The 24479-nt window shown below is 36.6% G+C and overlaps 1 protein-coding gene and 1 long non-coding RNA gene across 2 annotated transcripts; one reads left to right on the top strand and one right to left on the bottom strand.

Moving 5' to 3' along the window:
* Nucleotides 1-346: 346 nt before the first annotated feature.
* LOC132848992 (alanine aminotransferase 2) lies at nucleotides 347-10051 on the bottom strand. Its single transcript, XM_060875150.1, has 11 exons — nucleotides 9893-10051; nucleotides 6944-7033; nucleotides 6599-6707; nucleotides 6287-6417; nucleotides 5966-6209; nucleotides 3788-3867; nucleotides 3496-3632; nucleotides 2535-2709; nucleotides 2272-2427; nucleotides 795-907; nucleotides 347-481 (listed from the first exon to the last, which is right to left on the bottom strand). Exons 1-11 carry the CDS (start codon nucleotides 10004-10006, stop codon nucleotides 385-387), a joined length of 1446 nt encoding a protein of 481 aa, XP_060731133.1. The 5' UTR covers nucleotides 10007-10051; the 3' UTR covers nucleotides 347-384.
* A 1678-nt stretch (nucleotides 10052-11729) lies between these two features.
* LOC132848019 (uncharacterized) lies at nucleotides 11730-14461 on the top strand. The gene is made up of 4 exons (XR_009648697.1): nucleotides 11730-11808; nucleotides 12963-13112; nucleotides 13223-13309; nucleotides 14144-14461. It is a non-coding gene; the product is annotated as an uncharacterized LOC132848019 (long non-coding RNA).
* Nucleotides 14462-24479: the final 10018 nt, after the last annotated feature.

Raw genomic sequence — 24479 nt, 5'->3', positions numbered from 1 at the left:
TAGCATAAATAAAGTGATTTATTACATTAATTTAATTATAGTTAATGCTACACTAAAATGTAACGTGAAAAACAGTAAAACCTGGAAGTGAATTTTCTGTGATATCTGTCAAGGCTAGGGCCAGATGGCCGTATTCAGAGTCGAGGATTTAATCCGTATACAAATCTCAGACGTAATTACAGACCTGATTGCTATTCAGAAGTCGTATGAGCTTGCACATGCAGTTGGAGTAAGACAGAGCAGTGTCTGACCCTAAATTCAAGAAAAATCTGGCAACCCGGTCATGTGCATATTTCAGGGCTCTAAATGTGTACAATAATGTTGACTTAACTTTTGGACTTTTAGTCATCTACTCTGTAATTAATAAGAATATTAATATTATTCTCATGATAAGGGAAACTCTTCGATGAAGCGGAGGTGGAAACTTTTCAGCCTCTGTAGCACATCCTTCATGATCTCCTCCGGGACCGCCAGACAAATTCTGCAGAGAACAGAGCATGCAGATGTTCAGTAAAGCTATGAAACAAGGCTGAGTGCTAGCACAGTGCATAATAAGCACACATTGTTAAGGTCAACAGAAACGACACTGGGTACAATTTAGCATGCTAACATCAAACCAATATAGAGTCTCTTCAAAACCTGCTAATCTGTTTTAAAATAAATAAACAAACCAAAACCACTAATAGAAGCTATGAGTGCTTAATTATATTATATCATTTTATATATATATATATATATATATATATATATATATATATATATATATATATATAAAGTGAAGACATTAAGAGCACCTGATGTGATATGTTCCCTCTTTTTGTCCGTCTTCACATCCAGCTCCCACACGCAAGCCTTCATCCTCCAACAAGCGCAAACAGTACAGCAAGTCCGGCTCCAGCTGCTTCTCCTATACACATAAATGCAGTTCATATATACTGGGCATGTAACAGGACAATAACCAAGGCACCAGGTAGTTATTACAGTACACAGGATAATGACTATATGATGTACCATAAACATACTCCTGTCATGCTATTCCACAAAATATGTTACATTTTCAACAAAAATCAGAATTTTTCTGATAATCACAGGAAGTTTTCTCAATCTGTTTTTTTTTTTTTTTAAATTGTTATATTCAGGGCTGCCAAGAGTCACACATTTCGGCCTTTTGTCAAGCTCTCCCGCCACACATCGTATTTCTCACGCAGAAAAACTTTTTGAATATTTATCATATATTTAATAAGCCGCAGCTCCCAAAATGTATCAGTCCGCACTGCTGTATCTATGGGACCGGGCAGGAATCAAGCGCGTTTCATTTCTTAGTCGAGCCTGACACTTATCAGCCAATCAAAAAAAAAAGAGGCTACACAATAGCCTATCAGAAAATAGCACTATGGGGGATTTAATATGGGGTAAGATTTAATGCAACAACCAATGGAAAAAAAAAAAATAGGGTATTTTCGATGGTCAGTTTGAACAAAACCTCAACACATAACAGCTTGTCCTCTATCGTGACCCTAAAAATGTCTGGGCTTGAGCCGAACTGTTTTAAATGGGAGCAACATTACAAATGATAAAGGAGTCCAAAAAGGCAACAAACACTTACAATAAACAACACCAGTCATAATCTCTCTCTCTCTCTCTCTCTCTCTCTCTCTCTCTCTCTCACACACACACACACACACACACACACACACACACACATTAATAAATGGAAATTAAACAAATATTAAATTGCGGTCAGTGATCCTTACCAAACACAACTTTTTTTTTTTTTGTCAGAGATGTCTCGCTTGCCTGTCTTCAAAACTTGAGAGCCCTGTATATTATTTTTATATTGTGATATTCAGTATTGAGGTCACTTACTGTGAAAGTACAACTGTTATCACCAAACTTTTATACTGAAAGGAAGTTTGTATTAAATATATATATATATATATATATATATATATATATATATATATATATATATATATATATATATTTATATATATATTTTAACTAAGCACGAACTAGAAAGTCCTTTATGTTCTTGTGCCATTAGCATAGGGGCTAGTTAGCCTTTTATACAGTTCAGAATTGTCTAGAATAATGTCTATAATGTATAAATAAATAAGAAATGTCACCTGAACATGTGGGTGCAAGGAAGCAAGTTTCAACAAACCTGGTTTTAATGCATGAACTCTAAGCTGTTAGCAGAAATACGGTATGTTTTATTAGCTAATGGTATATGAAAGCTTGAGCAGGTTTAGCACTTTTTGTTTGACTGACCTTGGCATGTTTTATTGCAGACTTGGACAAGTGCAAACGTGGGAAGGCAAAACTTCCTCCATTCACTGGCTGACAGCTGATTCCAGGTAGGCAACTGAGAACGTCCAGGGTCTTCTGGGCATTATTGCTTATTGTGTGCCTAATGAACTGAATCTCCTGAGAAAGTCAAGTTTACAATGACAAGAATTTACATTTAACAATGTTTGTAAAAGGTAAAAAAATAACTTAATGAAATAAAATGATTGCACTGTAACATGTCCCACTTGAGTGTAGAGTTCATATGAAGGCTGAGTGGGTTGTGGAGGGTCAACCATCACATCCAAAGCAATTTGTCCACTCAATGGTCCAGAAGGAATTGTGCAGAAGAATGTGTAGATGTGTGGAATCACTAACGGGTCAAGGTTCACCAACTCCAAATAGCCTCCACGCAGACCACACCTGACCACACAGTGGGTTTGCAGAAGAGTAGATGTCAGTTGCTGATGTTTCTCCTACATTATTACACATCTGCTTTGAGCTCAATGACCATTTATTAAATGAGTTTAAATGTGAATTGGATGTATTTCAGTAACATATCAATACACTTTTTCTCATTTTATTGCAGGTTTAATACTGCAGTTTATACTGCTGTTTAATTCATGACTGGTTATTGTTGAATGAGGTGCACTGTATGAATGAGGTATAGATCATAGGTATAGAATTCATAAAACCTGGCCAAAAATATCTAGACACCGGTTTATCACTATCATATGTGGATCTTCCACAAAGAGTTAAAATAAAAGCATACAATTGTATGAAAAACCTTTGTGTGCAGCAACGTTACAATTTCTCTTCACTGGAACTAAGAGACCCAAACACCTTTGACAATACGTCTGTACACAAAGTGAGCTCCATGGAGACATGGTGTGTTAAGGTTGGAGTAGAAGAACCCAAGTGTCCAGCACAGAGCCCTGACTCTGTCACAATCTCACTGAACACCTTTGGGATGAACTAGAATGCTGATTACATCCCAGACCTTCTCACTTAACATACTGTAAATGTCTGACTTATCATAGCTGAAAGAGCACAAAACCCCACAGACACGCCCCAAAATCTAGTGGAAAGCTTGAAAACATGAAATGTTCAACAGGGACATATTGTTGTGATTTATCAGGTGTGTTCATACCTGTAGCCATTTAGTAGCTATAAAAAAAAAAAAAAAACACCACACATATGAAAACATACTCTCCCATGACACTCTTGGAGACAGAGTTAATGGAGGCAAGCTCCACGCTGCTGGAGTATGGGAGCCCTATTTCAGAAAGCACTCTCCTATATGAATAAAACTCAATTCCTTTCCCATACACATTGTCCTGATGTACCTATTGTGACAAAATGAAAAAGAAGAAAAAATGCAGAATATAGAATGAATAATTGGATTCAGTTCGGTTTAGTCGATAGTAGTATTAAATGTCGAATAAAAAATGTGTGAAATGTGTATTTAAGAATTGTATTTATTTTAATGAAAGACTGCTACCTCATCTACCATTAAGAAGAGCTTTTCTTCTGCAGCAAAGCGAATCACTTCAGCAATCGAGTCCTTACTCTGCACGTGACCTGGTGAAACATTCATGTAACTATACTTAAAAAGAGCTTTACACATTGATGAATATGACACAGTCATGTAAAACATGTTAAAAACAGAAATTTGTTTCTGGGTGCTTTTATTTATTTTCACCTCCTGACAATTTTCATTTTGTGCTCTTGAACCCTGAAATCATACAGTAACATTTTTAGTGTTGCAGCGATTCTGCAGTTGACGTGTCCTTAAGTCTCTTTAACTGAAAGATATCAGCCAAAAAAAAATATCTAATCTAGGGAGTGTGTAATCATATCACATGACTGTCACTGATAGGCTGCATGAATGTACAGTCTGGGCTAGAAATATATCAGCCACAGACACAGTGTGTTTTAGGCCATTTGTGATGGTGTTAGTCTTGGTTCCACAAACATTTCAAATATTTTCTTGACATTTGATGAAACTATTGATATTTCAATGTTTGAAATAAATGAGGGCTTAGTCCTTCCTGCTCACTTATATAAGCCGTTCTTATTAATTCTCTAACATCATGTTGAAATGCCCTTGTTTTGCTTTCACTTTTCATAATCTTCAGTAACCGCTTTAATTAATGTAAATATACCGGCTATTAGGGCTGTAGCTATCGATTATTTTAGTAATCGAGTATTCTACCGAAAATTTCATCAATTAATCGAGTAATCGGATAAAATGTATTTTTGCTTAATTAAAGAGCAATATTAAATATACAAGAGAAAATAAGACGGGTCTCTTAAAATGAACAACTTTTTGTTTTTTCCTTTTTTAGAAAAATCAAGCATGGCCTTAGTTCAGGCAGGTCACGTCGTCAAGCTGCATCAACTGTTAATCAGCTGTTCATGACACGCACCAATCCTTTAAATTCCCATTCATTGAGCCGCTTTCTAGCGCATCGCTGCTGCCGCGATTTAATTAAACTCCCTCCTCCAACCCCGACTCCTAGCCGGAACCCGTTGTTCGTTGTACCAGTTTACGTTATAATACTTCATCATGTATTTGTTTTCTCTTCTCTCTCTCTCCCTCCCTCTCTCTCTCTCTCTATTTATTTTATTTATTTATTTTTTTCTCAAAACCTGTAAGTGAGCATATCTAATACTATGCATGATTAATGGTTCTGCTGTTATACGGGGGTCTATTCTATTTTCGAGTCGCTGCTCTCCCCACTCTGTCCACGCATGCGCATGGACGGGCACGTGGATTTTTGCCCAGAACAGAAATACCGCCAACACTAACTGTATGCATATCATCTAATAAATAAATCCTCATTTGACAAAGTGGTCCTGACTGAAATTAACTTTTATTTTTTAAATGCATAGTATGCAATGCATACAACAATAAATAAACATTTAGATATTACCCATACTGTGTACTGTGAACAATGACAAAAAGTTGACTGAGAAGAATTAAGTACATTTAAGTGCCGCACATTCAGGGTTTTAAATGAATCCTTTTCTGAAATGCAAAAAACAAAACAAAAAAAATACTTTCAAATTACTTTTTTTAAAGTATCAAAACTAAAGCATACATTAAAATAAATAAATAAATAAATAAATAATAATAATAATAATAATAATAATAATAATAATATACACATATATTAATCAGAATATAAAAGTCTCTCAACGTGTGTGCTTTAAAAGTCTTTAAAGGAGCATGTGATTGCAATGAAGAAAGGTAAACATATCAACATGCTCAGAACTGAGGCTTGCCCTGCGCTTTGAAGCAATGTTTCCTTTGGACATTTTCTGTCGTTTTCTCCTGTTTGTTTCTCTTCTCTTTGCTCATTGACATTGTTATCGCGCCCTTCCATTTTGCAGCCCGCACGCGCACGCGCCCTCAAATCAAAAGATCGCTAACTCCTTGCGTCTCCTTTCGCTTTGACGTAAGCGCGTTGTCACACACACACACGCACGCACACAAAACAATTGCCCAATAACGTGACGTGAGCTACAAAATGAATTAAAACGAGGCTTCGAGGCAGAGGAATTTGCCTCGAATAATTTTTTTAATCGAGTTACTCGAATTACTCGAGGAAAATCGTTTCAGCCCTACCGGCTATACATTACACAAATCTGCCAGTAGCAGCAATATTTCCTTTACCTGTTGGACTTCCTGGATTGATGACGTATAACACAGTTGGGTTGCATCTCCCCCTGGCCATGTGCAGGGCTCTGCAAAGTTCTTCAATCTGCACTGCCCATCCCTGTTCCTCACACAGGTAGTAAGGCACCACAAGCCCCCCCTGAGCAGCCACTGCCATGTTAAAGGTGGAGTGAGATGGTACAGGAGTAAGAACCCCAGTCTTCAGAGAACCCTCACTCTGAATTAGCAGCTTCAGTACCATCTACATATGTATAAAGACATATATTACTAAAATGTTTGTTTATTATCCAGTGTACTTATTGTTTTGGTTTTTCTCACTATGAGGGACATCTGGGATCCGCTTGTGATGTAGATGTTGTCAGGATCAGGAATAACACCATCACGTTTGGTGATAAATTTACATATGGAGGACTGGATTTCTTTAATCCCACCTACAGCATTGTATGATCCTGTTTATATAAAAAAGACACATAATATTAATGTTACTAATAATAATGTCTTTATCACATAAGTTGTAATTACAATAGTTATAGTTATTGGTACACATCAATAATATGTAAATTTCCGTAATGGTTTTAGTTCTCGGGCACTGTCATAATGTAATAATGAGAATTTATTTAAACAGGTCACCTATGCTCCCTCCATCACAATTTCCCAGAATCCTTTCTGCTCTCTGTCTTGCATCCAAGGGTAAACTCTCATCATTTAGGAGGGAGGGGTAGAAACAAGTGGCCAGGACCTGCACCACAATCCCCAAAGACAAATTTTATAAAACAACCAAGAAAGTCACAGTGATATACATGTCCTGTAAATACCCTTATCCATGGTCAGTGTTTTAGCAGGTTAGTCCTATACAGTTTATTTTTAACCTCATAGGCAAGAATGATTAAAGAGATGGATGCTATACACACAGTCTATAAAGAGGATTGTTTATGTCATCATGAACTTTGACCCTCTGAACAAAGAATATTATACCTGACGAAAGAAGGTGATGGGTTTTAATCCCATTGTGTGAAAATCAGCAGACGAAACATTTAGAACTTCTTTATAGTGTTTCTTCAACCCCTGTAAAGCAGAGTAGCATCACACCTTCACAAAACAGAGCTGTGTTTTCTTTAAAAAACAGAAGTAATATTAGGGACCACCAAAAGAGTGTACAGTGGCAAGGTCTGAGAGAAAGATACAAGTTACACCAATATATTAATTGTAAAATTTAGGAATTAAATTCTAGCCTAAAGTTTATAGTTAAGATAAAGTCAAAGAGTCCAAGTTCAACACCAACATAACAGCAGTTAAATTTCAACAATACAGTCTAGAGAATGGTCAAAAGGCATAGTGTAGTGTAAAAAAATCAGACAGAAGGATCCACGATAACAGTTTAGAAGGGCAGGAAAAGGGGAAAAAGCAGTCAAAACAGGGCACAATCCAATATAATAATGCTAAGCGCTTACTAGCATATAGGCTAACTGTAAAGCTTTGCATATAGTGAAATCATTCATGGCATTTGGTAGATGCTTTATTCAGAGTGACTTACATTCCTGTCATTTTATACAGCTGAGGGTTATGTGCCCAACTTACTAAGAAAGTTGTAACATCGGCAAGACACAAATATTATTTACATAGATGACTAAAATGAATTTGATCTAGCCAAAAGATAAACCTAGACTATATTAGACTGTGCTATCACTATCCAGTTTGGGGATACTTTTAATTATTTAAAAGTAATTTATATTTAAGTAATATATTTATTTATATATATATATATAAGTAATAAATTTATTTATTTTTTTTATTTTTTATCTATTTGGGCTGAGACCTGGCAACCCTACCCCTGGCCAAACAACTTAACAGTTTATATCATTATTTATATAAGTGTATTTGCTCTGTAGCCCTTGGTGGACTGAATATGGTTATTATAGAAAAATAATCAAATTTCTCTTTTACCACCCCAAAGAGAAAAAAAAAAATCTATCTATCTATATGTCAGGACTCTGTCACATGTCTGCACGCCCCTTGTCTCTTCCTGCCCGCTTCTGCACACCTGTCCCTCATGTGTCTTGATTATTAGTAGTATTTAGTTAAGCCGCGTTGCCTGGTGCAGAGTGGAATCTACTGTTGTCTTGTCCTGTCTTGACTTTGTGTTGCTGTTTCATGTTTCTTTTGTTAATTAAACCCCATTTATTTTGCTATCCTGTGTCTGGGTCCGCTTTTATCCTGGCTTGTGACACTATCTATCTATCTATCTATCTAATCTATCTATCTATCTATCTATCTATCTATCTATCTATCTATCTATCTATCTAATCTATCTATCTATCTATCAGTCCACCAAGGGCTAGAGGGCAAATAGACTTGTAGAAATAATTATATAAATGATAAACTGTAGTATAGGGTTCAGCCTATACTAGGGTATAGGGTTCACACCTCATGGTTGACCTGTTTTTTTTTTATTACAGATTATACAGACAGGTGGAGACATGAGAAAGAAAACACTTATATAAAGTTAAACACAAGAAAGCTTAGGAATGATTAGACTTCACTTGTAAGAAGTTGTCCTTGTCCTGCCCTGTCCTCTCTGGTTGAATTTTCACAGTATAAAATGTATCTGTCAGGACTCAGCCCGGACTTTTGGCCATGTGCATTTGTTATGTTCCTTGTCACGTGTCTGCCCTGCCTTTGTCTGCTCCTCCTGTTTCCACACATCTGTTTCCTATTGTAATTACCTGTCTATTTAACCGTGCCGCGTTGCCTTGTGTAGCACGGAATCTACTGTGTTATCCATTGTTGTCTTAGTGTCGGTTTAGTTAATAAACCCCTGTTCCGTTTTCCTATCCTGCATTTGGGTCCCGTTTTATCCTGCACTCCATGACAGAAGATTCTGCCACTTTAGGACCCAGCAGGATAGCGCCAGCTTGGACCGGCTTTTTGTGGGAGTAATTTTTTTCTTTTGGACTGTTTTGTTTTTTGGGATTTTTGTTTTGTGGGTGAGGGACGCCGCTCCGCTTCCGGTATTCGGCGGGGGGCGTCGCCTCACACCCTGGTTGCAGTCTATGTCACCAGCCCCCGATTTTTTGGTTGTTCTGTTTCTCTCGGTGTCCTGCGACATCGCCCCGCACCTGTCCGGTGGGGAACGTCGCTCCACTTCCTGGTTTTCCTGTGGAGGACGCCGCCCCACTTTCTGTCCGCTGGGTGTGTGTGTGTGTGTGTGTGTGTGTGTGTGTTTTTTTTTTCCTTCCCTAGGGGGATTTTTGTTTTATTTATTTGTTTATTTATTTTTTTTGTCCCTGGGCGGAAGACTTCCCCGTGTGCAGCACGGAATCTACTGTGTTGTCCACTGTTGTCTTCGTCTGTGTCCTGTTTAGTGTCTGTTTAGTTAATAAACCCCTGTTCCGTTTTCCTATCCTGCATTTGGGTCCCGTTTTGTTCTGCACGCATAACAGTTTCCCAGACACGTACAAATAACAATTGTTTATTTGTTTAAAATATTTCACTTGTATTTTTAAAGGTTTTATAGAATGAATGAAATTTTAGCAAATACACAATCCCCTCTGAGCAGGGCCAGTTGTTTTGTTTTTGCTATACACTAAAGATGTGACAATCAACTAATTAAAGATAGTTAACTTAATATACTTATATAAGATTATTCATCCCTATTCTGTACGTTTGGTTGTGAAAGGAAAGCTGAACTTCTTTCATCTCTAACTTCATCTATCATTGATCCCAACCCCAAATAACTTAAGTGTATAGCACAAACAAAACAGCATTGTAACAATACTTTTAGAGGAAACTCGTATGTAAACCGTAAACCTTTTAGAAAGCTTTCTCTTTGAAATCACACATTTTATTTCAGAAATAATTTCCAGAAATTACTGCCATAATCAACAATTAAAACTGGCTCCAGTCCATAGATTTTTAGAGTCTTACCTGATTAAGTTTTGCTGTAATTTGTCCTGCACATCTGTCTATGATGTCCTGTGGTGAAACACAGAGGCCCTTTAACTTTTGAGAGATTTTTCTTTGCTCAGACATGCTCCTCATGCTCTGTAGTGTGTTTTACACCTTTATTTGTTGCCTGTATTTCACAGGTCTTGTGTTGACAGATAAGTAAGCAAAGGCAAATTGTTTTTGCTAAGTCCTCCCACATAGCAAATATATTGCACATTTAGCACTTTTTTTCTCATATGATTAACCACTCTGGTTACCAGATAACCACAAAAGCAGTGCAGATTTTTTTTATTGTTATATTTCGTGGTTCATGACACTTTTGGACCAGGATTGAATGATACCTGCGTGAAGATCCATGGCAGTGTAGTTAAAACTCTCAATTCCAGCACCAATTCTGCCTGACAGTAGTTCTTCTCAGATCTATGAGGACTAAGCAGATATTGCTTTCTGCTGTTTAATGATGGCTCAGTCCTGCTGTCATAATGACTTGTTGAACAAGCACAAGCAGAGTCATTGTCACAACATTAGGCACAATGACCATGCCCAATTGTTAGCCAATTGTTGCACAATGACATTGACTTTGAACATGCTGTGGTACCAGATGGGATGGTTTGAGTATTTCAGAAACTGCTGATCTCTTGGAATTCTAGCACATTTTAGATAACACAGAATGGTGGAAAAAGTTTCAGTGACTGGCAGCTATGTGGGTAAAAACACCTTGTTGTTATAAGCGGTCAGAGGAGAATGGCAAGACTGATCTCAGCTGACAGAAGGTTACAATAACCCAAAAAAACAAATTCATTACAAATGGGTTTAGTAGAAAAGCTTCTCACAGTGCACAGTACATAAAAGGCTACAACAGCTGAAACCACATCAGGTTCTTCTCCTCTCAATTGACCCCTATCTACTCCTGTTACTGAAGACAGTGCTCAAAAGCACAAAGAAACTGGATGATTGTTTACAGTGATTGTTTGAACTTTGCCTGGTCTTTTACCAACCATCAACGGTCATGTTCAATAGTAACTAAAGTTAATAACTGGCTAAGTTAATAAATGTTTAAATGAGCAGTTGTGCATGTGTTCTTATTCAAGAAAGTGGTGAGATAGGAGTGAAATAATCAGTAAAATCTTCAAGTAGACAAATAAACAAATACTAGACCGGATAAATGAAATCTTAGAGATGAGGAATTATAAGATGTAAGTGGTACTGTACACTGTAAAAAAATATTTTTTGAACTTGTAAATAAAGATAGCATCATTTAAGTAATTTTTACAAACAAATACTATTTTGTCTTTTTACTTCAAAATGTCACGTTTAATTCAATAAGCTACTTGAGGTTTCGTTTTGATTTATTGTGCTTAAATACATAGGTAAATTCAAATGGAACTGCCTAAGTAATATGTACTTAGTCTTTTGTCATCTGATGAATTAATGAAAAAAATAACAAAACCAAGTAAAACTTACTCAAAGAAGCCAGGCAATCTATGCGCATGCGTTCTTGGTTGCGATGTGGCGCAGAGGCAGAGGAGTGCAACGGAAATTCGTCTCGAAGACTGATGTGATTATTACACGGTAAGTTAATTAAATATTTGTTTATTGGTCAATTTAGCTACGTTTGCAGAAAATTATAGAGCTATTAAGCTGTCTGCAGTCTGGTGGCTAAAGAGTTAAGGCGTCAAGTGTTAATAGTTGACAGAGTTAAGTTTGCTAAAGAACCGATTTGCACAAACAAATGGCAGAGAAGGGAGGGGAAGGTAAGGTAGGGTAGGGTAGGGTCGGGTCGGGTCGGGTCGGGGCCTGAAACAGGTTAACGTGACCTAAAACAGGTCAACGTGACGTTGCGCTGTCTGGTCCTCGGCGCTTAAACCGTAGATTTTAGAAAGCACTTTGAAACGGTGAGTGTAAATAGTCTAATATATAAATATCTTTCTGACAATAAATGATTACCCTAAAACCGATGTTAATAAGTTAACTTAGTGTAAATGTGATGATTGATGCTAGTTTTTTTTCTCATTTTCTGTCCTTTCACAGTAACATGAGCTATTTCTGACCTAACAGAAATAGCTCATGTTACTGTGAGTATTTTGCTGGCATAAATTTTTCTGTCGGTTCATATAAACGTGTATGCATGTACATGTGCTTGTCGCTAACGCTAGCATGTCTCAGGTGATTTTTTTTGTTGGTTCATATAAACATGTATGCATGTACATGTGCTTGTCGCTAACGCTAGCATGTCTCAGGTGATTTTTTTTGTTGGTTCATATAAACGTGTATGCATGTACATGTGCTTGTCGCTAACACTAAATATGTCTTAGGTGTATTCAAATAACCGTTCAAAAATGTGTTTCTTAAAGTTTCTCTTGAAACTTATTATTTTTTGTTTGTTTCTAGTAGCAACTTAAACTGCTTAAAAGATGTAGTCATTTGCAGATGTTCATTACATTTTACAGTGAAAGTGATGGAAAAACATGGAAGCTACAGCAGAACTGTACCATTTCCTTGCCTACATCAAGATTGTCTGTGCACATTTAACTAAATTGATGTACTTAAGTTCCACTTGTCTAAGATTCTTCTTGTTGAAGAATGTATTTTCCTCTAAACACTGTATTGTTAACATTGTGAACTTGAGTACATTGCAGTGTTACCTGTTTTTTGTGAACAATAAAAAAAAAATGGTATTATTGTTTAATTTATTATTAAATGAATAGATAAAATGAAAATCTCATTTAAGTAGCATAATTTAAATTATAAGACATTGCTTAAATATAACATTTATTTCTACTTAAAATAATTTGTTTAACTTAAGTTATTTTATAAAACATATGCTCAAAAACATCAGTCATGTGAACTAATGAATTTTAGTAAAGACTACTGATTTAAACTTGATTTGTCTATCGCATGACTTAAGATTCTATGTTCAGACTAGTCTATGTCTATGTTTAGAATTTCTCTGTGTGTGTGTGTGTGTGTGTGTGTGCGTTTGGCAAAAAATAGTGTTTATTTGACTACTAAATCTTGTTACATTTTATTTTCTTTGTCCTTGATTAAGAATGAGTTCAGAAGGATAACCACAGTTCCGATAGAGCCAACCTTTCTGCAAACACTGGACCTCTACACTCCAAAGCTCCTGGATTTGTTTAAAATGAAGGGTGGGGATGCAGGCATAAAAATAAAAAGTATGCTAGATTTTCTCTGCCAGGTAAATGTATATATTACACATTTGATATCCTGCTGCTTCCTGACTTTATAGATATTTTTTTGGAGTTGTACATTGTTAATGTTCGCTGCAATTTTCTTTTGTTTTAACAGCGAGTTGAAGATAAGAGAGATGCTGTGATTCGGTGCCTGCCTTCCTACCTGGGAGAATCATCTGAGGAGCTCATTGAAGCCTAACAGGTACATTAATAGATAAATTCAAATTTTGTTTTGACTTATGTGTACAGTACTGCAAAAGTCTAAGGCACATTAGTATTTTCATCCTAGTTTACATTCCTAAACATTCATTTTGCCATTATTTGTAATATTCAGGTAAGATTTTTGTATGCACAGGGAGTCATACAGTTGGTGCTCCACAGAAGTTCTGATCTCACATTTCATTGAGTCTGTCTATTATAACACAAAGAGTTAAAATTGAGACAGCCTAAATCAAGAAAAACTGTGGCAATATCTCCAAAATGTTAAAAAAAAAAGAAAAACATACATGCAAAGTTACCTTCAGAACTATATCAAGTGTACCTAGGCCAAAAACTGCTTTAAAAGGTTAGTTTACCCAAAAAAGAAATTTGTGTCATTTATTACTCACCCTCATGCCATTTCAAACCCGTAAGACCTTTGTTCATCTTCAGAACACAAATTAAGACATTTTTGGTGAGTATTCTCGTCGCGTTTATTTTTGGGTGAACTAACCCTTTAAGTGCAAAGGGTGATCACACCAAATATTGATTTAGTTAATAGAAGGTAAATGAAAATTAATTTATGAAAACATTTTAAAGGCATCCCCACTTTACAGAACATTTACACAAGTGCCTAAAACGTTTTACAGTACTGAAGCTTTGCAAGTAGTTTAAGTGTCTTACAGACACAGTTCTTCAGTTTTTAGTAATTTTTTCATTCTTCATTTAATAACAGATTTAACCTCTGTGTGTGGCACTTATCACATAAAAATAAAGAGAACATACAACTTACTGTACAGTATTGTAACCACTTTTCACTCATTTGTGTATTTGACAGGATGTCAGAAGAGACATGATTGAAGATAGCTTCACCAATCATGTAATGAAGACCGTTGTAATGGGCAGCACTGCAGGAGAGGAAGATACCAACATAGCTGACGTCATCATCGTCATTGAGGGAACTGCTGTACTGTCGGGATGCAAGAATCTTACAAATGCCTGCCTTCTGCTCATGGGCTTCATTTACTCCCTGAACTTAAGCTATCCTTCAAAGCTAAGAAACACATTTGAAGTGTTTCAGAAAATTATTCTTGGAATGGATGCTTTGAAATTTTCTCCAAAAGTTAGTTCTTTGCAGAGAAAGCTATTGATGTAAGTCTGCTAGCTGGCCATTTTGTTTAGCACTCAAACTTTTTGTATTTGCTAATTGTTTTTCAAGTGAGAATGTTGCAAAAGACTTAAGCTAAAGTTGTACTGAACTGTTTCACATGGACTGTTTGTCCATTGGTTTGATAATTTCTTTAATAAAAGTACTCAAGGAAAATGTCTGTCAGTGTTTTTTTTTTTTATTGAAGACATCAGTTATAATGCATCACAAATTGTTAGATAATGTTTAAAGAATATTTAAAGTAAAGGTTACTCAGGATAACTAAAAAAGATAACTAGGCCTCTTGTGTAAAAAAAAATGCAATAAATCATCATATATTTATAAGCATTACTTAAGTAATATTTACAAACAAAAAGTCAATAAAATTAACTGGGAATTCCCAGGTAAACTTAACAATTAAAAACTTAAAAATGTCTAATTAAACTTACTAATAATTATGTTTAGGCTTTTACTTGGCAAATGTTTGTAAATTTACTAGCCTTTTCTGAGTGAAAAAACTTTCCAAGCTTTTTTGAAGTAAATCCCACTCCAAATTTTTTACAGTGTAGGTCCAGTTCAGTGAACACCCACAAAGGTGGCTTAGTGGTTAGCACGTTCGCCTCACACCTCCACGGTCGGGGTTCGATTCCCACCTCCACCTTGTGTGTGTGGAGTTTGCATGTTCTCGGAGGGTTTCCTCCGGGTACTCCGGTTTCCTCCCCCGGGCCAAAGACATGGTAGGTTGATTGGCATCTCTGGAAAATTGTCCCTAGTGTGTGTGTGTGTGCCCTGCGATGGGTTGGCACTCCGTCCAGGGTGTATCCTGCCTTGATGCCCGATGACGCCTGAGGCACAGGCTCCCCGTGGCCCGAGGTAGTTCGGATAAGCGGGAGAAGATGAATGAATGAATAATTTAGATTTGTGGTCTATATATACTATCTGCTAGGTCTATATTTATCTGCTTAGCAAGTTATATATATATATATATATATATATATATATATATATATATATATATATATATATATATAGTACATACTGTATATAATGTGTAGTGCATTGTAAATATGTCTAGTAGTACACTGTGTGTACTGAGTATGTATGAGCACATTGCATCTTTTCCACATTTTTCACCTGTATGTAAATGGTTCTGCAATTTCTGGAGCTCGCTCCCAAGAATTTCACTCACCATGGCACATGTGCTGTGGTGATGTGACAATAAAGGTGTCTTGACTTGACTTGATCTTTGTTGGTTGACCACTTCTGGGAATGTACCAATGGTCTAAAATTTCCTCCATTTGTACATAATTTATATGATTGAGTACAAACCTTTAAGAGAGGCTTTTCTATCCTTTTCCAGCCTGATGAGCAAAAAGAACTATTTTTCTGAAGTCCTCACAAATCTCCGTTGTTTTTGCAATGATCCACTTCCACAATCACCTTTCATGAACAGATTTTGATATCTCTGTTCTTCAAATAAAACAGGACACTCATGGAGACCTGATTGTCGTCTCATTACTAAAATCAGATGGACTCAAATTTGACCTTGAATTTAAGTACTAAACCTAGAGGTTCACATACGTTTGCTTCTCAAAGATATATAACAATGGAACATTTTCCTGAATAAATATATTGCCAAGTATATTATGTTTGTCCGATCTGTTTAATTGGGTTCACTTTGCCTGCTTTTGGTACTTCTTTTGGACTGCTATTGGGTCATATTTATGCAGAAATTTAGAAAGTTCTAAAGGGTTCACAAACACTGTAGTATACATTTAATAAAAAATTTAAAAAATATATATTCTAAAACAAGAGGTAAATGTTAACAGTGCCAGGGAGGCTTCCTCGCACTTTGATTATTTGTGCATATTAACTGCAGATAATGAACATGTTATGATGTCACAGCTCTATTCGTAAAAACAATGTCAGAGGCTCGGTGCACACTTGGTCTCAATACACAGTGAAAATGAATATCAGATGTTAAAACTTTTATTCATACTCGTGACCACCTGAAGGAGTCAACATGGATTGGCCACAATGGCTCTCAGAATGTTAAACATTCTTTAAAAATCACCAGAGTTCAGTCATATATGTTAGCAGGGAATCATATGACTGTATAGTGCATGACGTATTGACTTACAGTAAACATGGTCACATGAAAAACCCATGTTTTTACATGTTTTGTAAACAAAGACACTGGCCATTTATCCAATTTTTTTATCCAAGTTTTGTAACACAGTCATCACAAAGATCCAACAACTGTTTGCTTGCTTATAGTGTATGGGGAAAATGGCAATTGCAGCTTTAGCGTTGTGGTGTAGTTCGCACACTTATTACTTATATTTCACAATAAGGGACATTTGTTATTTAAGGGATGTTTATAATGATCATTTAGCTAGATAATATTATGCTGAAATCCCATCACAATGTGCCTTGTTCCCACATAGATCTCACTTACTCATTTCTCTTATATTACATCGTATCAGTCTCAAAAGTGTTTCCTTATGCAATCGCTGTTAAATAAGGTACTGGTACCTTTCTCCATGGAATATGGGGCTGCTGTCCAGTAGCAATAGAAATTTGTTTTGATTTGAACAAACTCAGCACTTAGTATTTATAAAAACTGAGCTATGAGCTGTGTCTCTTCAGGCTGAAGTGGTGCTACTCCTTATTCTTGCCACAGCAGCAACAGCCTTTGGTAAGATTCTTAGCTTTATTGAACAGGATATTACAAATTACACTTCATTTGTGTAAAGTGAGATTGTTGTTAGGAAATATGACTTTCTACTTATCATAGATGAGATGTAATATTTTTAGTGGTTTTTTTCAATAAATATTTTTAGTGATTTTATTTAATAATAAAGTGTTTGCCCCTTCCTAATTTTTTATTTTTTTTGCACATTTGTGACACTTTAATGTTTTAGATCATCAAATAAATTTAAATATTAGTCAAAAACAAAATCCAAACCAAACGAAGAATCGAATGAAGATAACAAATAAGATCAAGTTAAAATATTAAAATCTTGAAAATATTGACAATAAAAAATGTAAATCAAAATAGAAAAATTAGACTTTACAATCAAAGCTGCTCCCAGTGAACCAGTCACCATAATTACACACAGTTATTACTGTATAACTAACTTTGTAGTTATTATAAAGTATTTTAAACAACACGTGCAATAACAGAAATTAAAAAAAAAACGTGCAATATTACCTGTGTGCAATATGTCTGTTAGTGTAACTACTTACTCGTGGTCTCTTTTTTTCTTTTTCTCTGAATTTATGCATTGTGTTGTGTATATACTGTATATTATATTATGTCTATTCTTTTATATATTTTCATTTCTTTCTCTTTGCTGCTTTAACTTTGTAAATTTTCTTTGCTGAGAAATTTCCCCATTGTGGGATGAATAAAGGTTTATCTTATCTTAAGAGTGCAGTTTGGTGGCTGCAGAAAGAAATGACCTGAAAAAAGCTGTGTGTGTGTATGTGTGTGTGTGTGTGTGTGTGTGTGTGTGTGTGTGTGCTTAATCTAAGTTACGGTGTTGTGAATATTTTTTCCCCTCTTAACTGTTCTAAGGAAACCAGCAGGAATGAATTGCATAGTTTAAGTCTATAATCATAGTGTATAATCAGTGCATAGACAAAGTTCTTTGTTCTTATTGAAGAAAAATGCAACTGAAACAGGAGATGTAAAGGCACATATGTATCTAAGCCCCTGAACACATTAAATGCATTTCTACATAATTTTATTCTCCAAAATTCAGTGTATGCCTGGGATTAAAACAGGCAAACATAATTAGTTATTCCAATTTCTGCTTCCTTTCTGCAGTCTTCATTTATTGGTCATTTTCCTTCTTCTTGTTTGAATCCACATAGAAGACACTTATCTGCAGAGAGCGGGTTTGTGGAGTTGCTCTTGGAGTTTCTGAGCTGATGAGGAATAAATAGATGCTGTTTGGTTTCATGGAAACTAAGAGTCAAATTCTATTTTATTTTATTTTTTTTATTTGAGCTCTGAGCCTATCATATGGTTATTGTTTAAACTTATCATTCTGTATATGCTGCAGGATGGACATTGTTCTTCTTCTATACATAAAGAAACACACAGATATGAGAAGGATTCTTATAAAAACATAAATTGTGATGGAAATACTTTTCTTTAACATGCTACATTTGAGGACAGCTTTTTTCTCATTTTTGGTCAGTTTCACTTTTTAATTCACTTACTAATACTAATCCTTATTTTGTTCACCCATAATACAAGAGTGATAAATCCTTCAGCAGGAACCTGCAAGGCTCAGGATGTTGCATTATTAAAACTCTGTACTTTGCAAGTCTGATATTTCATGTGATATAAATGGTAAATTTGTCTGCAAATATTTTGGATAAAATATGTTCTTACCCTACAGAAAGGCCATCTGGAGATTGTGCTTGCATCACCCTGCTTCTTCTTTGGGGATTCCTCACCAGACTGGGACGTCTCTGTAGATATTGGAGAGGTGCTGAGGAATAAATAGATGCTGTTTGCCACATAAGGCTCTGAGCCTACACAATCTCTGGCTTAATTCATTACCCAATATACTGCTATTAGCTGACAAGTGTGTTACAGATTTGCATTACAGATGTGTATCTGATGATGTCACATAGAGTGCCTTGCAAAAGTATTCATACCCACTGAACTTTTTTACATTTTGACACGTTACAACCACAAACAAAAATGCATTTGATTAGGATTTTATGTGACCAACACAAAGTGGCACATAATTGTGAAGTGGAAGGAAAATGATAAATGGTGTCCAAATTTTTTTTTACAAATAAATATCTGAAAAGTGTGGTGTGCATTTGTATTCACTCCCCGCTGAGTCAATACTTTGTAGAACCACCTTTCGCTACATGTCTTTTGGGTTATGTCTCTACCAGCTTTGCACATCTAGAGAGTGAAATTTTTGCCCATTCTTCTTTGCAAACTAGCTCAAGCTCAATCAGATTGGATGGCGAGCGTCTGTGAACAACAATTTTCAAGTCTGGCCACAGATTCTCAAATGGATTTAGGTCTGGACTTTGACTGGGCCATTCTAACACATGAATATCGTCGCTGTCGGGCGGAAACCTCGTATGTCTAAATTTGGTCAATTTCATATTTTTTCACATATCGATACTATTGGTCAGTCCCCACGTGGGTCTGTTATTTTTACAAGTTATTAACCAATCTAAAGTCTTGAAAATAGCTTGAACGCAAATCTCTTAACTCCATTGGACACTTCAACTGTCTGAGAAATCTCGTAACTCCACCTCTTTTTCACTCTGCGGGAGAGCTGCGTGGCATATTTCTCCTCAAGATTAAGAGTCGCAACGAATCAACACGTATTAAAGTGATATCTAAAGTGATTTTCGTGGGGCTCAAAGAAAAAAAAATATTGACCCCCGCTAGTTCTGGTGCTCTTCTGAGGACTGGAATTTAGCTCAAGACAATCCACTGCAACACGGACTAAACCCTGTGCATTGCAGATAAGATAGGATTGTATCTTATAATGTCAAGGCAAACCGTTATGTTCAACCGTCATGCTCATCACTTTAAGCAAGCTGGCTGGCTTTTTGCCTCGTTATTATACGTAAACATGCCGTATAATGTAGTGAAACGATAATTTGAACTTTATTAATTTTATTTTTTGGGTGAACTATCCCTTTAACTATGATTTTATCGATGTTTATCTGTGTTATTGAAATATTTAAATATCTATTTATTACTGCTTATTATACATGTTCATTGACGTTTTAAAATGTTTTTTTATAATATAATATTTGAATTAAATTGAATGTCTTGGATACCACTATTAAATTATTGTTTTTATTATTATTTTACTGACTTTAAGTCAGCCTACTTATAGACAATGCCTCTCTTGGCACTGTGCATGTAAAACACTGTTTTTTTGGACACTAACTAAGTGAAAATAGTTAGGTTAGATACATTTGAGTAGGTCTGTTTTGTTAAAAATCGATAGCTGTAATGCTTCTGTGCAGAAAGAAACCCGTGAGCCACGAAGGTAAGTTTGAGAGCAGATTAGACTAATTTCCACCTATTTGACAGCCTAATCAGCTTATCGTGTTTTGTATTGCATCACTTATAGCTCTTAAACCTTTAAAATAGAGTTTAGGAAGATGTATGTAACTACAGTCATTAGCTTTGGTTAACTATTGAAGCCTTTTCTCTTGTCAAAAGGCTCAACGTGACCGCAGATTTTATTGAACACTGCTGGCAGCAGCGACGTCTGTGTCCGTACCGTTCTTATCAAAGACAGCATCATCTCGTATCTCCCTGCTCACAAGTCATAAAGCTTGTATCTCCGATGAAACGTGACTTTGGGAAAATGTTGTGTTTGTGTTGGTACACAACAGTATATAATAGCAATATGAGGTATAATAAGAACTTTAACAATACAATGTTTAATAACTCAAAAAAAATTATTATTATTATTTTTTTTATTTTTAATTTCCTGAAAAATAATGGTTTTGGAGATACGAGGATTCCGCCCGACAGCAACGATATACTTTGATCATCAACAAGAACGACGAGTCAGCATACAGGGAGGAGGTGCAACAACTAACTGCCTGGTGTAGAGCCAACAACCTTTCTCTGAATGTGGATAAAACTAAAGAGATGGTTGTGGACTTCAGGAGAGCACGGAGTGACTACTCTCCGCTGAACATCGACGGATCATCTGTGGAGATCGTCAAGAGCACCAAATTTCTTGGTGTTCATCTAGCGGAGAACCTCACCTGGTCACTCCACACCAGCGCCATCACCAGGAAAGCCCAGCAGCGTCTCTACTTCCTACGAAGGCTGAGGAAGGCACATCTCCCTCCCCCCATCCTGACCATGTTCTACAGAGGGACCATTGAGAGCATCCTGAGCAGCTGCATCACTGTCTGGTTCGGGAACTGCACCATCTCAGAACGCAAGACCCTGCAGCGGATTGTGAGGACAGCGGAGAAGATCATTGGGGTCTCTCTTCCCTCTATCACAGACACTTACACCACACGCTGCATCCGCAAAGCCAACAGCATTGTGGATGACCCCACACACCCCTCACACACACTCTTCACCCTCCTGCCATCTGGAAAAAGGTACCGAAGCATTCGGGCCCTCACGACCAGACTGTGTAACAGTTTCTTCCCACAAGCCATCAGACTTCTCAACAACTGAAATGTACTGTACTGAGCACAACATACACACACATCATCTGTATGGACTGCATAGACCCTCACAAAACACACACACTGACACAACATACTGTTTACATGCTGCTTACAATCCAGCAAACTGTTTACATGCTGTTTTGCACACCTTGTCTGCTGTTTTTTGCACAAACTGTCCCAACATTTCAGCCGTTTTTGCACATACTGTACAATATCTCAGCCATTTCGCACATACTATATTAACACATACAGTATTAACACTGGTCGGTCGGCGCTGTTTCTGTGACTGTTTACTATTTATTGTCTTTTGTGTACTGCATTTTTTGTACTTTTTGTATTGTCTTGTAACTTGTGTCTGCACTGTCATTGTCCTGCACTGTCTTGTCCTGCACTGTCTGGTCCTGCACTGTCTTTAGTCCTGCACTGTCTTTTGTCCTGCACTGTCTTGTCTGTCTTGTTTGTCTTGTCCTGCACTGTTTGCACCAGGTTGCACAGTTGCACTTTATGTGGCTAAGACTACTTACAAGTCTTTAGCCCTGTCTTTGTTTCTATGTAGCACCTTGATCCTGGAGAAACGTTGTCTCATTTCACTATGTACTGCAACAGCTATATATGGTTGAAATGACAATAAAAGCTTCTTGACTTGACTTGACTTCTTGACTTGATCTAAACCACTCCATTGTAGCTCTGGCTGTATGTTTAGGGTCATTGTCTTACTGGAAGGTGAACCTCTGCCCCAGTCTCAAGTCTTTTGCAGACTCTAACAGGTTTTCATCTAAGATTGCCCTGTATTTGGCTCCATCCATCTTCCCATCAACTCTGACCAGCTTCCCTGTCCCTGCTGAAGAAAAGCATCCCCACAACATGATGCTGCCACCACCATATTTCACTGTGTTTTTAAAAGATTTGGCCAGTGGAAATCGTGAATGGGTGATGAACTCAAGAGTTGGCTTTGGAGAGAAACCCAATGCAGGAATGTGGTCACATCCAGTGAAGAAAACAAGAATTTCTTCCAGTGAGACATCTTTCTTAACTGTGAAAAACAGAAATAGAGCAACAAGAAAAAGTAATGATTACTATTGCTGCTGAATTGACAGTTGTAAGACACAATATGCCTGAAGTATTGGAAAAGTGATGCAAGACCGGTGACTTGGTTAAATTTCTTTAAACCTGCAAATTTCTTTAAACCTAGATGACCTAGTGTAATTTGAAAGTTTATAATGATAAAATTATTTACAATTTACAATCAAGTCTGGTTGTATTTCCCTACCTACCTAGCATCAGACAATAGTCAGACAGGGTTCCCAACTAGCTGGTAAAGAGCCTGGAATGTTTAGGGGCTAAAAAATATACATATTTTTTTTCTTAAGATATGGTGGACACAAAAAGAGAATTAGTGATCTTGATATGTAGATGTCTGCTAGATATATTAATTAATAGGCAATTATATATATATTGTAAGGAATTCTCATCTGTCGCCTGGACAGCCTCTCGAATCTCTGCTCGATTTCCGTTCTCCACAAGCGCTTGGGGAAATCTCAATGAAACACACACGCGTCAGTCTTTCAAAGAAAAGTTCCCGAAGTTTATTAGGAAAAGCAAGAATATATAGTCGTACAAGAAGAGGGAGGGTGTAGTGGGTGTGTCTGTCGGTATGTGTGTGTGCATCAGTGTTTAAGTGACCTCTCAGTTACCCCAATGAAGTCAGATCTTATCAGGGAAGTGAACCTATACTTCCCTTAGTTCCCATGGCTGGTAACATAAAGAATGATTATGGCAGGCCATCTGTTGTAAGACTAGTTGCAAGATTAATCTTGTCATTTCTAGACTGGATTATTGCAACGCACTACTGGCATGTCTACCTATGAACACAATCCGCCCGCTGCTGCCAAAAATGGACCAGCTCCTTTTTACCCCAAAGCCCTCATCACTCCTCGCACTGCACCCTGCACCCTCCGATCTACCAGCACTGCTCGACTGGTTCCACTATCTCTCAGGGTAAGAGGCAAGTATACTACAAGACTCTTCTCTGTTCTGGCACCAAGGTGGTGGAATGAACTTCCCCTAGGGGTCCGGACAGCTGAGTCACTGGCTATTTTCAAGCAGCGGTTGAAGACCTACTTATTCAGGAAGCACTTCAACTAGCACTTCTTTCCTTATCTTTTGCATTTAAAAAAAAAACCACAAAAAAAACTTTGACACTTTTTCATTGTAACTCTGAACAAATGTTTTAAACTCATGGTATCTTAAGTATGTAATCTAGTGAGCCAGCATTAATGATTCAATGTTAGAGATTTAAGCACTTATGTACGTCGCTCTGGATAAGGACGTGTGCCTAATGCTGTAAATGTAAATGTAAATATGTTAGGGTCAAGAGTGTGTCTGTGTGTGTGTGTGTGTGGGGGGGGGATGTATGTGTGTGTATGTGTGTGTGAGAGAGACAAAGAACAATGTTCTCTGTACAGAAAGTCTGCAACATTACCAGAAAAGATTGCTTTATGCAATTATTCTCATACAGTATATATATATATATATATATATATATATATATATATATATAGATAGATAGATAGATAGATAGATAGATAGATAGATAGATAGATAGATAGATAATTTTTTTTTTCACAGTAGGCATAACAGATGCTCACTGTTTGTCAGCTTGATGTGATGTTTAAGTGAAACCTCAAGGTTAAAATCATCTTCTAACAAATCTTATAGTATGAATGTTATATACAGAATAAAATAAATGGTAAAATGTCACAAGGAACAGGTTACATTAAAAAAAATTTGTGAAATGCAACCAAAACTATTTGTAAAGAACATTTAA

The sequence above is a fragment of the Tachysurus vachellii genome, chromosome 7, assembly GCF_030014155.1.
Source record: "Tachysurus vachellii isolate PV-2020 chromosome 7, HZAU_Pvac_v1, whole genome shotgun sequence".
NCBI lineage: Eukaryota > Metazoa > Chordata > Actinopteri > Siluriformes > Bagridae > Tachysurus > Tachysurus vachellii.
The sequence above is the reverse complement of the archived record's forward strand: the minus strand, read 5'-3'. Positions and strand labels throughout refer to the sequence as shown.

Coding starts and splice junctions, on each gene's coding strand:
- LOC132848992 (XM_060875150.1), bottom strand. CDS start 10,006: ATGAGGAGCATGTCTGAGCAAAGAAAAATCTCTCAAAAGTTAAAGGGC. Junction 6,210..6,286: donor GATCCCAGATGTCCCTCATA/GTGAGAAAAACC, acceptor ATACATATGTAG/ATGGTACTGAAGCTGCTAAT. Junction 482..794: donor GAGGGAACATATCACATCAG/GTGCTCTTAATG, acceptor TGTTCTCTGCAG/AATTTGTCTGGCGGTCCCGG.